This window comes from Lithobates pipiens, unplaced genomic scaffold, assembly GCF_037356315.1.
Source record: "Lithobates pipiens isolate NorthernLeopardFrog02 unplaced genomic scaffold, aLitPip1_a1.2 Scaffold_18, whole genome shotgun sequence".
In the NCBI taxonomy this organism is placed as follows: Eukaryota; Metazoa; Chordata; class Amphibia; order Anura; family Ranidae; genus Lithobates; species Lithobates pipiens.
In genome coordinates this window covers 167,694,336-167,711,625 of record NW_027507758.1, presented here as the reverse complement: position 1 = coordinate 167,711,625, position 17,290 = coordinate 167,694,336, and the positions used below count along the sequence as shown (strand labels likewise).

General features: G+C 42.9%; 1 protein-coding gene across 1 annotated transcript in view; it reads left to right on the top strand.

Moving 5' to 3' along the window:
* Nucleotides 1-9,619, top strand: part of LOC143987551 (sulfotransferase 6B1-like) — a 41,127-nt gene extending 31,508 nt beyond the window's left edge. Inside the window, exons 5-7 of the mRNA XM_077486354.1 lie at nucleotides 92-186; nucleotides 3,302-3,458; nucleotides 9,425-9,619. Of these exons, the coding sequence (XP_077342480.1) occupies nucleotides 92-186; nucleotides 3,302-3,458; nucleotides 9,425-9,555 (383 nt within the window). The 3' untranslated portion in view covers nucleotides 9,556-9,619. The remainder of the gene's footprint in view (nucleotides 1-91; nucleotides 187-3,301; nucleotides 3,459-9,424) is intronic.
* Nucleotides 9,620-17,290: the final 7,671 nt, after the last annotated feature.

Sequence of the window (17,290 nt, the reverse complement as noted above, 5' to 3'; positions counted from 1 at the left end):
TCTGTGGAGATTAATTTGTTATATTTTTAATTATATACACTAGTATTTCTGAGAAAATATTGTGGTAATCACTTTCTTTTGGTTATTTCAGTTGTCTGGGGTTCTTACTTTGACCATGCTGTTGTTTGGAATAAATATCTTGACACAGACACAGTTTTGTTGATGACTTTTGAAGATATGAAGGAAGTAGGTGAACATTCTGCAATATTTTTACTGAAAGTTTAAACTTTGCTGAGGTTTAACCTTTAACCTTCAACTGAGATGACCACCAATGCTTACTATGTATACTAAGATTAGTTTATTGCTCTAAAACTTCACAGTGGGTGGGTGTCTGATCTCTAGGAACGCAGGACTGTATTTAGACATCACACTGTACTATTCTCTACCCCTTATGCCATTGGATATTTTTTAGTAAAAATGATGTTAAAATGCATATTGAATGCATGTTGTCTTTTTAATCGAAGAACTACTTTTCAAATATACTGGCTACAAGAAAGTATAGGGCATTTTATTCTTCCTTAACTATAAAGAGCCTTCCTCTTCACCCCTGTTCCCCTTTAGTTCTCTTTTAAGATTTAGCCATAAATATCTAGAGGTTAGAGTTCAGTAAAACAAGTTAAAATATTATCTAGGATTGTAAATTTTGAGGCTTGGTGCTGCCCCTCTAATCTTCTGCCCTAAACACTGGTCCATGATTGTCATTATGGTATTACAGCCCTGTGATCTGGGTAGTTTACTTCCACATGGACTATTTGAGGACTACTTTCTCATAGAGTTAGCAAGGCTCTTGTACTGAATTCATTGTAAGTTGTGCAGAGTTAAAAACATGATTCTTCCAAAATGGTTATTGTGATGTTCTGAGTCATGAAGGGCACTTTTTAAAGTAAGGAATGTACTTACCGTAGTTGAAAACCCTCAGATATTCCCACAGAAGGGACTCGCCTCAGATGATACACGGAGATGAAACAAAGTCTCATTCGTACATTGTACCTGTTTATCTGTAACCTATAACTTCAGTAGATCATTCTAAAAACACATACTGTAGGGGTTGATTTATTAAAATTGGAGAGTGCAAAATCTGATGCGGCTCTGCATAGAAACCAGTTTCCAGGTTTTTGTCAAAGCTTAACCCTTTCATGACTAAGCCTATTTTTGGAATTTGGTGTTTACAAGTTAAAATCCATATTTTTTGCTAGAAAATTACTTGGAACCCCCAAACATTATATATATTTTTTTAGCAGAGACTCTAGAGAATAAAACGGCGATTGTTGCAATATTTTATGTCACACGGTATTTGCGCAGCGGTGTTTTAAACGCAACTTTTTGGGAAAAGGGACACTTTCATGAATAAAAAAAAAAAAAAAACAGTAAAATTAGCCCAATTTTTTTGCGTAATGTGAAAGATAATGTTACGCCGAGTAAATAGATACCAAACATGTCACACTTTATAATTGCGCGCACTTGTAGATTGACGACAAAGTACGGTACCTAAAAATCTCAATAGGCGACGCTTTAAAAAATTTTTACGGTTACCAGGTTAGCGTTACAGAGGAGGTCTAGTGCTAGAATGATTGCTCTCGCTCTGACGATCGCGGCGATACCTCACATGTGTGATTTGAACACCGTTTACATACGCGGGCGCAACTTCCGTATGCGTTTTCTTTGCTTCGCGAGCTCGCGGGGACGGCGGGCGCTTTAAAAATTTTTTATTTATTTTTTTCTTTATTTTAAAATAACTAAATTGTTTTAAAAAAAAAAATTGATCACTTTTATTGCTGTCACAAGGAATGTAAACATCCCTTGTGACAGTAATAGGTGGTGACAGGTCCTCTTTGTGGAGGGATCGGGGGTCTAAAAGACCCCCCACCCCTCCTTTACACTTCAATGTATTCAGATCGCCGAAAACGGCGATTCTGAATACCGGATATTTTTTTAAAACCGGCGCCATTGGCAGCTGAGTAAACGGGAAGTGACGTCATGACGGCGCTTCCGTGTTTACGATGAGGAGACTGGAACGAAGCCGATTACGGCTTTGTTCCAGTTCCTCCGCAGCAGCCGGAGCCATCGGACACGGAATCGGTGCTCCCGATCGAGCGGGAGCACCGGTAGCAGCGGTGAGAGGCGGCGGGAGGGGGGGACGTCCCCTCCCGCTCCTCCGGCATAACAGCCGAGCGGCTTTTAGCCGCATCGGTTGTTATACCTGGATAGCCAATCGCCTGCTGCAAAAAACGGTACCGGGATGATGCCTGCAGGTGCGGGCATCATCCCGGTATAACACCCGGAAGCCGAGTACGCATATCTGCGTACGCTCGGCGGGAAAGGGTTAAAGGGTTTGTAAAGGTAAATGTTTTTTTCACTTTAATGCATTCTATGCACAGTGCTGACACCCCCAGCCCCCCCCCCCCGTTTTACTTACCTCACCCCTCGAAAGTCCTGCGCTCGCCCCTGCCATCCTCTTCACCACTCAGCCTGGCCGCTGATTGGCTGGAGTGGATGGATTGAAGGCAGCACAGCCATTGGCTCGGGCTGCTGTCAATCACATCCAATTATGCGGTGCGCCGGCGGCAGGGCCGTGTGATACAGTGAGCGGCTATATCCGCCGGCTGTATCACGGGAGAGCACCCGCAAGTGCTTCTCACCATGCGATGGAGCTCGCATGAGCGTGAGAAGTACCTGTGGGAAGAAGCAGAGACAGCCGCCGAGGAACCCTAGAAGCGCAGGTTCGGGGCCACTCTGTGAAAAATGAGCTGCACAGTGGAGGTAAGTATAACATGTTTGTTATTTTAAGAAAAAACTAATTTACTTTAGAATCCCTTTAATTGACAAGATTTTGCGCTCTCCAATTTCAGTAAATCAACCTCATAAATCAAAGGATTTTTTCTCTGCTCTAGCAGCAGGAGGCAGGGATCTGAAGTCTCACAGCACAGATCTAGATGAGGGGGACTCTGAACCCCGATTGGAGGGAAGGGGAACACCCTCCCCTTCATACAGTACATGGAGAACATGCAGAGCCAAGGATATAAATCACAATCTGTGTACTTGAGCTCTCCTCCCACTTCACCTTTTTATCTCTTGGTGTCAGGAAAATCTGTCTGAAGTGACTCACAGAACAGAGGAACAAGGCATCAGAAAGAAATTACACTCAGTTATTTGGTTAGAGGAAATAAAACAGTATAAAACAGATGCGTGTTGTTCATATTACATGTCTGAGGTTTACAACCACTATAGTATTATTGATAATATCAGATATTAGAATATCATGAATTAACTTTTTACTTTACACTCCTTGAAATTCATATAGGATCTAGAAGGATCAATTAAGAAGATTTCAGATTTTTTTTCTATGCCTCTTACTGAAGAGCAAGTTAAAGATATTGCTGTTAAAGGAACATTTAAGTCTATGAAGGATAATTCCAAAAACACACATGGTGAAATTGGCGACGCTATCTTTCGAAAAGGCAAGAAAATTATATATATTGTATAATGTATCATTATATTTTAAATTTTAATTTGGTGGATTGGTGAAACCTAGAGCATTGCCTTGTTCTCTAAGGCTTTAATGCTTCACTTTTTGTCTTCCTTAAAGCTGTATTAAATCCAAAAACATTTATTATATTGTAGCTTAGCAATTCTTAGATGTGTTAGCTGCATTCATTTTATTTTTTAGGCTTTCTTTCCTTTATTTTCACCCAAATCCTTCTCCACCATTGATTCCAATTGATGTATTATGTATGATATATGCATATGCTTAGCCCCCAAGCACATAATTTTATATTTATCAATATTAAACCTATTTTTTTAACATTGTTTCCCAATTAAACAGTGCATTGAGGTTGGCTTGTAAATTGGAGACATTCTGTAAGCTGGAATATATAAAAAATTGTACTTTTGAGTTAAAGCTATAATATTTGGAACATTGGGAACTATTGCAGCAAATGATGCACCTGCAGTGATATACCAGCAGTATTTGAAAGACAAAATAAAAAGAATAGGGAGCAGCACACCAGTTGCCAGCCCAATCACCACATGTATAAAAACGGCTTTGGCTTGTCTCCTCTCAAGTCATGCCCTGACACATTTCACCCTCTTATTGGCTTAGTTATAGAGGGCCTCTATGACTGATCTCTATGACTAAGTCTGTGGGAAGGTGAAATGCATTAGTAGACAAGCTGAAGTCATTGTTCTACACATGGTGACTGAGCTGGCAACTGGTGTACATCTCTTTATTCTTTTTGATACTCATTTTCAGTAGGCTGGGCAAGTCCTGATGAATGCCAGCATCCAGCAGCATTGAAGGCACAGGTTTGTTGCATGTTTGTGTTTGGAGCAGCGCACTTCAATATTTCTTAGGATTGCAAAATAAACCTAATTAGAACTGGAATAACCCCCCAAAATACCAGCATCGTGACTCAGGATAATACAGTGCAAGGTACGCCATGGAAAAACTGTACAGTAACTCTACAGTATACTGCTTATGCAAAGCACAGATTTGTTTATAACATTTGCCTTTTCTTTAAAAAGTACCTGCATTGCATGGTCAAATTATTTAATATACTGCACTGATTTTCCACAAATAGTTTAGACCATTGAAAATGTAATCGCAACAATAAGTCTAGTCTTGTTGGGGAAAAAAACAATCTTTCTCAGGTAAACTACTGTATGTACAGTATGTTGCAAGGATTTTAGCCAAATTAATTAGAGGTTTACTTGTTACTCTTTCTGCTTAAACCGACACAGTCATTCTGGTCACATGCCAACTTCCTAGGTACTAATCACATGTTTAGTTCTAGTTTTGTAATAAAGAAAAAAAAATGCAAAAAGGAAACAACGCTTTCATTTTTTGTCAATTAAGAAAGTCATGATGAGTGGTAAATTGGAAAATTGGGATTTTTGTACCCATTGTAAGATTCTGCTTTCTGTGTTCATTGGAGGACACAGCTCTACTTTCTCCAAATAGATATATTGCCACCTGCAGGAGTTGGGAACTAGGTTTGTTTAAAAAGAAATACATCCCGGAGGGCAGCCCCTGCTGATGGCCAAAACCTTCTCCACATCCTTGGGCATTCAGTTGCATAGCATAGCAGTGAAAATTACAAGAACAAAAGTATTTACACATGTGGCACCAGCAAGCTAGAAGGGCAGGTGCTGTGTTTTCCAATGAATGCGTGGAAGAGTATTTTATGGTGAGTAAAAACATTCTAATTTTCTTTTTTCTTTCATTGGAGGACACTGCTCTGCTTTAGATACTTACCAGCTGGGTTGTGCCAAAGTAGTGCCACAATGAGTCAGGCAAACCCAAAAAAATAATTATATAGTGCAGTTACACTGCTGCATGTAAAGCTTGATGGCAGAGAGTATAGCATGCACTTAACATGTGCTGCTTCCCGAAACAGTGTTTCTTCATGCTTGACATGTAGGTGTGATGCGGTGGAATAACGCACTCAGTCCCAGTGCAGCCAAAGAACTTATATTGAAATGATGCAGGAATAGTTCACAAATAACCCAGGGGGAAGGCAGCCCAACCAGGAACACTCTTCCATCAGCATGTAGAGAGCAGTCTGTAGCCAACTGTCAGCATCTGTAGAGAGGGAAAGAATGCAGCCTGGCCATATTATGCCCAATAGGCAGGTGTCCAGAGTGGTTGCAATCCCTAAGCTTTTGCTGCCACTAGTGCTGTCCCTAACAAGTGGAGTACCTGTCTCTACTCTACCAACTCACAAATGCGAACAAAACCTGGGAGCCAGGGCCTTAAAATGGCTCTGCCTGACCCAAGATGGCTGTCAGTCACATGGGGAGGCTGCATCCAATTGGTTGCTTCCTCAGTGACCCAGGTAACCATAGAGGAACTATGTTTCTCTTGACTTCCCCTCTAACTGCAGTGCTGCTGTGGAGAGCACCACTTGTAGTGGAGAAAATAGACTGAACCTGCCTACAATACCCCCATCTTTAACAGATGCAGTCCTCAGCATCACAACATGGATGCAGCAATAATACTAGCAATAAAAGCACATTCAAAGTATAATTATGGCAGAACAATAAACAAGTTAAACAACATAGTCAGAATATCTTGCAGGCAGCTGCCTGCAGTTAGACTACAAATAGCGCCAGCTCTCTGGATTCTCTGTAAAGTTGCTTGGTAAGAGTTCAGCTGCAGACAGTGACTCAGACAGTAGGGGATCAGGTGAATCTTTGGATGTGTCAATACTGTCAGTGGCACTGGATGGGGTGTATGGGCTTTCGGGCCTTACGTATTCAATGTCGCCATGCTTGGAACTGTGATAGGCCAGAGGCTTGATCATGAGGGGTGGCAGGTACCAGTCAGTTGGAGCTTCACACATCAGGGGTAAATCCATGGCATCAAATGCCTCCTGGCCATCAATGGGTTTCAGCATATTTCCATTCTGAGAGTCAGGCCCCTCTGAGACCAGATTATAAACAGGGGTAGGTGGGAAAGGCTGCCCTACCACCAGATACAGGGTGCGCTCTCACTTAGGCTCTAGCTTGCTTCTCCGGGTTGGCATTCTTTATCAACACCCAGTCCCCCCGGTTGCAGAGAGGTTCAGGAGCCACATTCTTGTGCTTCTCTGACACCAACTGCTTGGCTTTCTCCATCAAACCCTACTGTTCCTTTACCTGGGAACTAGGCGTTCTGAGCGGGAAGTGATCCCAGTGTCCCCAACAGGAGGTCCAAAGGCATTTGACCATACCGCCTGAACATCATGAAGAAGGGGCGTATTACCTGTGTATTTGTGGACCGTGTTGGTGTAGGCCCATATTATGGCTCCCATGTGTTGGTACCACCAATAATTGCGACTTAGCTCTAGGGTCTGCAGCATTCCCAGCAGGGTGCAATTGAACCATTCACAGATGCCATTGCTTTAAGTGTGGTAAGGGACAGTGGCGTCGATGGGGGGGCGGGGGGCGGAACGCACCAGGTGACACCCGCCAAAGAGGTGACACCTGTGGGCAGCGGTACCACTAACGCCACGTGGTCTTCACCCCATACACTGATCTTTCACATCTTACCGGCTGTCTCACACAGTGGAGCAGACTGGAGCCACCTCCCCTTCCTCTGTTTACATCTACTCCGCTGTGTGAGAGGGAGGAGGGAGTCCAAGGGACACGCTGCTGTTCTGTTCGTAGGTCTGTAAAGTTTAATGTCTGCAGTGAGGTAGGGCTGCACTGATGGAGGGGGGGCTTGCACTGAGGGGGGTCTGAACTGATAGAGGGGGGTCTGCACTGGGGGTCTGCACTGAGGGGGGTATGCAGTGATGGAGGAGGGGTCTGCATTGATGGAGGGGGTCTGTACTGATGGAGGGGGGTTTGCACCAGGGGGGTCTGAACTCTGCACTGGGGGAGGTCTGCACTGATAGAGAGGTGTCTGCACTGAGTGGGGTGGTCTGCACTGATGGAGGGGATGGTTTGCACTGATGGAGGGGGGGGTCTGCACTGAGGGGGGTCTATACTGAGTGAGGGGGTCTGTAGTTAGTGGAAGGGGGTCTGTACTGAGGGAGGGGGGTCTGTACTGAAGGGAGACTATAGTTGGTGGAGGGGGGGTGATGCCAATTTTTCCACCACCGGGTGACACCAACCCTGGTGACGACACTGGTAAGGGTTGTTGTGGGATTTAGGTCAGGGAGACACCTCTGGTCTTGACAATGGGCCCCAAGTTCTTTATCTTTTGTCTGATCATGTGGCACTTGCTGGGTTCTAGTGCCAAGTGAGAGAACACATGGAAGAAAACCCAATCCAGATGTTTCACTTGTTCTTCGAATGTCTTGGAAAAAATGATGATGTCATTGAGATAAACAAATAGTCTAGAATTCAAGACTGTCTGTTTCAAGGTGGCCACATCTTGAACTAGTTTTGTCAGTAGGTTTGCATGGGCGACAGGGTTAAAGGTGCCAGGGCCTCCTCTTTGAAGTATGCAGGTGCAAATATCTTGGTGGCTGCCACCGTTGCATGTATTTACTCCTGTTCCCACGCAACTGCATCCACCACCACATTATGGGTTGCACCTAAACCTTCCCTCGCAGGGCCCTCTGGACTGGGCCAGCCTTCAGGCCCATTATGAACTGATCCCTTAATATGAGATCTGCATCAGTGATGTCAGTGCAGCCATGCACATCCCTCTTCTTCAGGCAACTCCACAGGTTCTATTAAATAAAAATATTTTCTTCTTCTGGAAAAATGTGTTCAGAGCTGCACCCGCTAAACATCCCAACACTAGATGTCACAACCAATAAATATACATAATAGGTTTGCATCAACTCAGATATATATCAAAGTCCAATGATGTGAAAATCTTCAATGTGCTTGAAGAAACCAAAAAAGTTCAAGAGAAGTAAAGCATTCTGTCATACACCAATCTGGTGAAAATATCTTGAAGGGATGAAAAAACACACTGTGCCCTGAACCACAGAAACAATATCCTCTTACAAGATACAATTGATCCTTATAACCGAGATCAGAAAGCATGTTGGGAAGAAGCCTCCAGTCATCACAGCGACTTGCCAATTTAAACCTTAGCCACTCCATAGGTCAGCATGTAGGCCGGGCAATACCCACATAGAAAGGAACAGAGGCTGCACATAGTGTAAAACTGCTTTGTTAACTTTTATTAAAAATGATCAGGCACATACAGAGGTAGATCAAAAAACAGCGTATACATATACTTATATGTAACCTCGTAGGCAGGTAAGCTGGTGCCAACAATTTGGAACTCGTAGAGCTGTATCTAGGCTGAAATTTGATAGTGCTTTGCCTTTATAGCTAAATGCTGGTGTCCCTGGTAAATGGGTACTTGATATCTATGGATGCCAGGAAATCCCCCTGATGCAGGGACACCACAACTGACTGGACTGACTTCATCTTGAACTTTATAATTTTTACGGGCTTTAAAATGCAGAACTGAACAAATTCCAAACCTTTCCATGGGTACTAAGATCACTACAACCCCTGAGCCTGGAGTTCCTCAAAGTCCTGCTGCAAGTCCACTAACTAACAAAATGTGATTTTATACCCTGAGAATAAAATTGTGATGACCCATTTGACACATGGTCTAGTCAGTAGTTCACAAATGCTAGGAATTATCCACCCACCTTGAGCTGGATATGTAGGGGCAAAACTTCTTTGAAAGAAGCTAGCAGGCTTCTCTGCAGACTTGGCAGGCTTGTAATACAGTTAGAATAGATCAATAGCTTATTGCATTGCTGAGTGCATAGACAAACTTGTAAATTATGAAGGTATTGTAATTTGTACTGTATATTTCATACTTACCGTATGACCTATATCTATGGCCCCTTCAACCTAACATTACCACTGTAATAATACAATTGTAGAAATGTACTATTTGTTTTATTCAGCCCCGGTAATATTTATTTAAATTTGAACATTATATTTTTAATATTTCATCTGTTTCTAGGGGAAGTTGGAGACTGGAAAAATTATTTCTCAGAAGCTCAAAGTCAAGAAATGGATGCTGAATTTGAAAAGCGCTTGGCAGGAACAAAACTTGGAAATGTTTTGAAGTACAATATTTATTGTAAATGGTGACAAGACAGAACTTTGAAATAACATTTGTTTGATAGATATATAATAAATATGTGTGCAAAATCAACTCAAAAATGTTGATGTAATTTTTATTTATTTTTTGTTACTGAGCCATCAGTGATATTCTTCCAGCAAGGCAATGCGAGTAAAACTGCTAGGAATATTAACTCCAAAGTTGTAATCAACTTGAACACTCCTTTTTATATCAAAGCTCCTCACCAGTGAGTCCCTGAACTGCACTAAGGACTCACACAAGTTGTATATTTACACAGAAATCGTACCACTTTAAATTACCAAAAACAGTTGACATCTGCTTTCCCTCCAATAGTTGCATATTCTGTTCATCTCAGACATTGGAATTTTCTGACCAGAAATTTGATCGCAGGTATATTCTTGCATCTATACTATAGCCAAAATACAGCATTCCAGTGCATGTACAGTGTGGTACAGATTGCCTAGACTATGCACAGTGTAATGTAAATTGTCTAGAAGCCTCCTTGGATGCATGACATAGGTATCTCAGGGGAGTTTTGGGGTACAATGTCACCTAGGTGAGAAAGACAGAAGTGCAGGCTTCATGAAATAATATATTTAAAAAAAAAATGGTATCTGTAATTTCATGAAAGGAAGGGACTGGAGAAGCAATATTATTTAACAAAAAAAAGGAAAGGAAGAGCTGATATAATACCTCTTTAGCAACAATAACCTGTTGCCAAGTCTCACTTTGGCATATAGAGGAATAAATGTTGCCTGTCTGTGATATTTGATGCTAAATCTCCATGCAGTGTTGTCAAATGTCAGTATCTTTCCTGGCAGCCAGCAACGGCACTTTTCCCCTGCCAGTAAATGCCAGTGACAGGTGAAAGGTTGCCAGTAAAAAATATGGCTGTGACGCTTGGCTCGGAAGTGCACATGCACAGTTCAGGTCCAGAGCTGGCCGAGACCATCTGAGTGCCTGCTATAGTGTTTTCTGAAGGCGCCGGCGGAAGGGCAGGTCTGGCGGAGGTGGTGCCTGAGCATATCATTGGATGTCATGGTGCAAGGGAGCCGGAGCCGAGTGTGCGGGTCTGTGGGACTGGGACTGGAGCAAGGCAAGCCAGGAGCATTGCTGTCAGTGCTGTTTGGACTGGAGAGGACTGAAGGGATCACCTGGCGTGGAGAGAGACTTGTTACTCAGGAGGGGACGTGTCGTGTTGGTGAGGTATCAACATTATCTGTGATGCTGCTCACTGCTGCTGTTGTCACTGTGAGAGTCAATTTCATGTGTGTGTGCCTGCCTATTCTAATTTATTGCCCTCCTGAGTCCTGTCCCTGAGCTACTTACTTACTATATTGAAAATAAGATAAGAAATATGTTTTTGGCCCCTAATGTCTACCTTTAAATCACATTGCTATTTGTATTGTATAATATTGTACTTATTTGTAGCCTGAATGTTACACTTAAAAATGTAATTTTGTAACTTTTAGAAACGCCAGTAAAATGTTGTGTTAGTCATTTTTAGGCCTCATGCATACCAGATGTTAAAAAAAACACCAGCAGTGTTAGCTGTAGAAAGCTGTAGCTGTAGAATTCGTTTTTCGGGTTTTTTTTAGTTTAGTTTTTTCATTTTTTAGCTGTTGTGTTTTTTAGCAAAATTATACTCCCACAAAAGTGTATGGCTTAAAACCTTAGAGCATTTTTACAGCTAAAAAACTCCTCTTAAAACCCTACCTATCTACCGTGTTTCCCCGATAGTAAGACACCCCCGATTGTAAGACGTATCGGGAGTTTCAGAGGGGTCGGCTAATATAAGCCGTACCCCGAAAGTAAGACATATGTCTTACTTTCGGGGAAACACGGGGGTATTGCCGCCTCCAGTGGCGTACTAAGAGTCCGGGCCGCACCGGGTGCCACACCCTGGGGGGGGGGTGCCAGGCCAGCGCCCTCCCCCTCCGACTGAAGAGACAGCGCCGTTCTGATCAGTCTCGGGCAGCGGCTGTCACTCACAGCCGAGCAGAGTGAAGCCACCTCCCCCTCCTCTTGTATGGCTACACAGTGCTGTCCATGAAGGAGAAGGAGGGGGAGGCGGCTTCACTGAAGCCGCCTCCCCCTCCTCCTCCTCCTCCATACACAGCACTGTGTAGCCATACAAGAGGAGGGGGAGGTGGCTTCACTCTGCTCGGCTGTGAGTGACAGCCGCTGCCCGAGACTGATCACAACGGCGCGACGCAACCACAGAGAAGGGGATTATTGCGCCAGGTCCCGGATCACTGCCGACAGGTGTCACTGGCTCTGTGTCCTCCCGGTACAGGTCAGTGCTGGTCATACAGAGAGAGACCAAGGAGGGGGAGGGGGAGGGGGGGTGTGAAGAGATTCTCTGCAGCTCTTATTATGTAACCGCAAGATGCAGCTGAGGAGGACTACAAGTCCCAACATACCGGGCTGTGTGGGCTTACAGTTCTCCTCTGCTGAGCATAGCAGCTTTGTATGCTTGGACTTGTAGTCCTCCATAGTGCAGCCTTGCATGCTGGGACTTGTAGGCCTCCTCTGTAGTACAGTGCAGCATTGCATGCTGGGACTTGTAGTCCTCTGTAATGCAGTGCAGCCTTGCTTGCTGGGACTTGTAGTCCTCTTCTGTAGCGCAGTGCAGCTCTGCATGCTGGGATTTTTTTCCAATATAAGACATACCCCAAAAGTAAGACATAGTGGGGCTTTTGGGGATAAAAAGAAAGTAAGACACTGTCTTACTTTCGGGGAAACACGGTATGTAGTAGGCGGGAGGAAGCCTGTGGAGACTTTGATATTGTTATACGATTGTTGCTACGCTTTTAATGGATGGAATTTTCTGTAAGTGCATTTCGTTTTGGTATATAACATTTCTTAAGAAATACTACACCAGCCTTTCTCAGCCTTTTCAACACAGAGGAACTCTTGAAATAGTTCTCTGGTCTGGGGGGGGGCTGCTAAAAATTTGAAATCTACAACTCATGATACATTAGTGTGATGGTCAGTGGGAAGAATGATCCTTACACTTGTAGTCATTGGGAAGAATTACCTCCTTACAGGTAGCTAAAAAGATCAATAGTGTAAGTGGGAACTTATCTGAGAGGCAGAAATTGCTCAATGCTGAAGGAACCCCTAGCAACCTCTGGAGGAACCCTGGTTGGGAATCACTGTACTACACCAAGGGAGTATTACAGTCACAGCTTCAACTGCGAAAGCCGGTATAGGTTCTGTGGGAGACCTGAATTTCCCTGTGCCTGGTAAGACTGCCTCTATGGTGGTCATCTGCAGTCGGTATTGAACCTCAATACTCACTTAGGTGTGAATTATCCTGGATGCGGGATCTGTTTTTTCACCATTACTTCTTTTGGAGCAGCACTTTACACTTACACTATGGAATTTTATTTATATTTTTGTTTTTTTCTTCAGTGATTGGTCTAGCAATTTTAATATATGTGTCACTTTTATGATTAATTCAACTTTATTTCTTTTTTTTTTTTATATGACGGCTGCTTTCATTTTCTCTGTAAGAGTTTTTTTCACCATTACTTTTACTATTGGTTGTTCACGTTTAGAACACATTTGTTTTGTTATGGTGAGTGAGATGTCACCTTTAGCCCTTTAGTGTGATATTTTGCTCTGTGTTGATTTATTGAGAATTTTCACCAATATCCAATAATTTATTTTAAAATATTAAGCGCTGCATCTTTATTTTAATTTATTCTATTTGAGTTTAGTATCGAACTTTATGGTGCTGGCAGCTTTCCATTATTTAATTTTCTCAGTGCAGCGTTTACTTTTTTGTTTTTTTATAATTAATATATGTGTTCAGGTTTAAAGGGATGAGGTGGCAACCCTATTGGCAACACTGCCTCCATAAAAAAACAGGACATGATGGCAAATTACAACAGGCGCATAGAAACTAATATAAACATAACTTCCTCACCCCATATAAAAAATAAATAAAACAATTTGGCTGGAGTCGAGTTTCCAAAGCGAGCAAAGTCCTTTCCTGTATTAAGAGAGGTATGGACTCCAGAGAGAGAGAGATCATTTTGCCCCTGTTCAAATCATTAGTAAGACCTCATCTGGAATATGCAGTTCAGTTTTGGGCACCAGTTCTCAAAAAGGATATCGGGGAACTGGAGAAAGTGCAGAGAAGGGCAACCAAACTGATAAGAGGCATGGAGGAACTCAGCTATGAGGAAAGATTAGAGGAACTGAATTTATTCACTCTTGATAAGAGGAGATTAAGGGGGGATATGATCAACATGTACAAATATAGAAGTGGTCCATATAGTGAACTTGGTGTTGAGTTATTTACTTTACAGTCAACAAAGAGGACAAGGGGGCACTCTTTACGTCTAGAGGAAAAGAGATTTCATCTCCAAATATGGAAAGGTTTCTTCGCAGTAAGAGCTGTGAAAATGTGGAATAGACTCCCTGTAGAGGTGGTTCTGGCCAGCTCAGTAGATTGTTTTAAGAAAGGCCTGGATTATTTCCTAAGTGTACATAATATAACTGGGTCCTAACATTTATAGGTAAAGTTGATCCAGGGTAAAACCGAATGCCTCTCGGGGGATCAGGAAGGACATTTTTTCCCCTGCTTTAGCAAATTGGATCATGCTCTGCTGGGGTTTTTTGCCTTCCTCTGGATCAACTGTGGGTATAGAATCGGGTATATGGGATTGTATGATATTATTATTATTTATTTTTAGTTTTTTTGTGGTTGAACTAGATGGACTTGTGTCTTTTTTCAACCTGACTAACTATGTAGGTCAATAATTAACAAAGTGAAATCTGTGTTAAAGGTAGATTTATTACTTATTAGACTTAATAATACTATAATTACATTCTGCATGGTTTTACTACAATCACTGCATCTGCCCTTAAGAAGTACAGCCAAAGCTAATTTGGCTGTACTTTTCCTGTGGATCACAGTTTGATCTGCACTCCTGTGACCCATTTTCAGCAGACAGCAGGCCGAAGAGCTGATTCAGGCTGGGGAAAGATCATGACCATATGTTAGGGATCCACCCAGAAGCCTTGACCAGCACCTGGCTCAGCCTCTGAGTGAGCCATTGAGAGCCTGAGCCGACCGCTCCCGCCCCCTCCACAGCCCAGTGCTTCAGTGAGCTCAGGGCAGGGCAGAGCAGAGAGCGGTGACTGACAGTCACCAGATCTCTGTTCAGAACGGCTGGGAGAACTGAGTGATCAGTGTTTTTGATCACTCAGTTCTCACCCTTAGAGATGGCGGGGAACAGATGCAGCATCGGATCAATGCTACATCCACCTAGGGAAGTATGATATAAAAAAAAAAAAGCCAAACCTATACTTCTCTTGTAAAGAGTAAGTTTTTACTCTTTCAATCAAAGCTAACTATTTTCAATCCTTATGCTCCTAGCCTTAGTAAATAGAAAGGAAGGTATACTTGTTTGAAACTTTTTTTTACATTTCTGTGATTGCAGAACCGGTTTCATGGGCATCTTTTTTCTTTCATCTAGGGAGGGGAGAAGGGGCTTTCTCAGCTAAGTATGCCCTCCTGCCTACATGCTTGAGCTATGGGCAGATGGATTCCAGGAAGTAAATGCTACGTAAATCATCTACCCTTACTCAAGATGGCAACAGCTTGAAATTCTAGGGGGTATTTTGCAAAGGGATTTCTCAACAAAATAAAGCATGGAGAATGGATGGATGGATAAGGGGGTTTGCTTTTAATATTTAATTTGAATCAAATATCAATTTCTGTTTGTGGTTCGCAGACAAAGTTAGATTCCACTTTAATATTTGCTTAACCACTTGCCGACCAGCGCACGACGATGTACGTCGACAGAATGGCATGGGCAGGCAAATGGGCGTACATGTACGTCCCTTTAAATTTGCCGCCCTGCCGTCGGGAGCGCGCCGGCGGCAGCGCGCTCCCGCGCTGGTCGGGACCCCCGTGAGTCAGGTCGCGGGACCCGCGGACTCGATCGCCGCGGGCATCCCCGCGATCGTCTCACGGAGCGGCCGAATGGAGAAGTGCCGTTGTAAACAACATTTTTCCATTCTGCCTAGCAACTAGTGACGCTGATCTCTGCTCCATGTGATTGGAGCAGAGATCAGTGTTCACTAAATGAAAGCCCAACCCCCCCACAGTTAGTAACACGCCCCTAGGAACACTTAACCCCTACACTGCCACCCACTGGTTAACCCCTTCACTACCAGTGTCATTTACACAGGAATCACTGCATTTATATAGCAGTGATTACTGTATAAATGACAATGGTCCCAAAAATGTGTCAAAAATGTCCGATGGGTCCCCCACAATGTCGCAGTCACAATAAAAATCGCTGATCGCCGCCATTACTAGTAAAAAAAAAAATAATAAAAAATTATTAATAAAAATGCTATAAAACTATCCCTATTTTGTAAACGCTATAACTTTTGCGCAAACCAATCAATAATCGCTTATTGCGTTTTTTTTTTTACCAAAAATATGTAGAAGAATACGTATCGGCCTAAACTGAGGGAAAATTTTTTTTTTTTATATATTTTTGGGGGATATTTATTATAACAAAAAGTAAAAAATAATGCGTTTTTTTCAAAATTGTCGCTCTATTTTTGTTTATAGCGCAAAAAATAAAAACCGCAGGGGTGATCAAATACCACCAAAAGAAAGCTCTATTTATAGGAAAAAAAGAACGTAAATTTTGTTTGGGAGCCACGTCGCACGACCGCGCAATTGTCAGTTAAAGCGACGCAGTGCCGAATCGCAAAAAGTGGTCTGGTCTTTGACCAGCAAATTGGTCCGGTCTGAAAGTGGTTAAACAGGCTATCACAAACAAAAAAAATGCAGGCAAAAGCACAGAAATCTCAAGTATTTTAAATAGTTACGTGCAGCATTTTATTTTTCCATAAAGGAATTTTTATTGGCCCACAATGTGACTTTGAACTGAAATAAATGAACTTAAGTAAATTCTACCTGTTCAGGAAGGGTCAATTCCTTAGCACAGCCCCCACCGCCTTGCACATCATAGCCATCTCCTCTTTTTTGGGTGTACAGATCTGTGCACACGGGCAGGGCATATAAGGACATTTACTCCAGCACTGCAATTCATAGAACGCAAGCATAGTTTGTTAAAGTAGATGAAAACTCAACCACTAAAATATCATATCACCCTAGCATGCCCTTGTCTGGGTACTTTATGTTACGGACTAAAAATTCTTTGTTACTGTCTCACACAATTTCTTGCCTTCTTGGATGTGTACCGAGGAGCACCTGGTGCATAAGTTCATCTCACCTGAAGGACATTTTGAAACATTTAATAGTTAAGGCACCAAATACAGCCAACACATACCAGAGAGAAAAAAAATTTGGCTTTCTTGAGAGCTGGAGCAGTTAATGCTAATTAAATTATGGCACAATGCACGAGGGGACTATTGTTAAAAAAGACACTAAAGGTGGCCCCGAACCTGCTCTTCTGGGGTCCCTCGATGGCTCTCTCGGCTCCTCCCCGCATCAGATAGCCCCCTGGGAGAAGCGCTCTCCTGGGTGGTTACCTTGCGGGCACGCTCTTGAGTCCAGCATTCGGCGTCCATAGACGCCGAATGCAGGACTCGGCCACGCCCCTCGGCGGTCACGCCATTGGATTTGATTGACAACAGCGGGAGCCAATGGCTGTGCTGCTATCAATCTATTCAATCAATAGCTGAGAACCCCCTGCAGAGAGAGAGCGTGTCCCCATGGGACAAGTTTGAGGGTTCAGGTAAGGA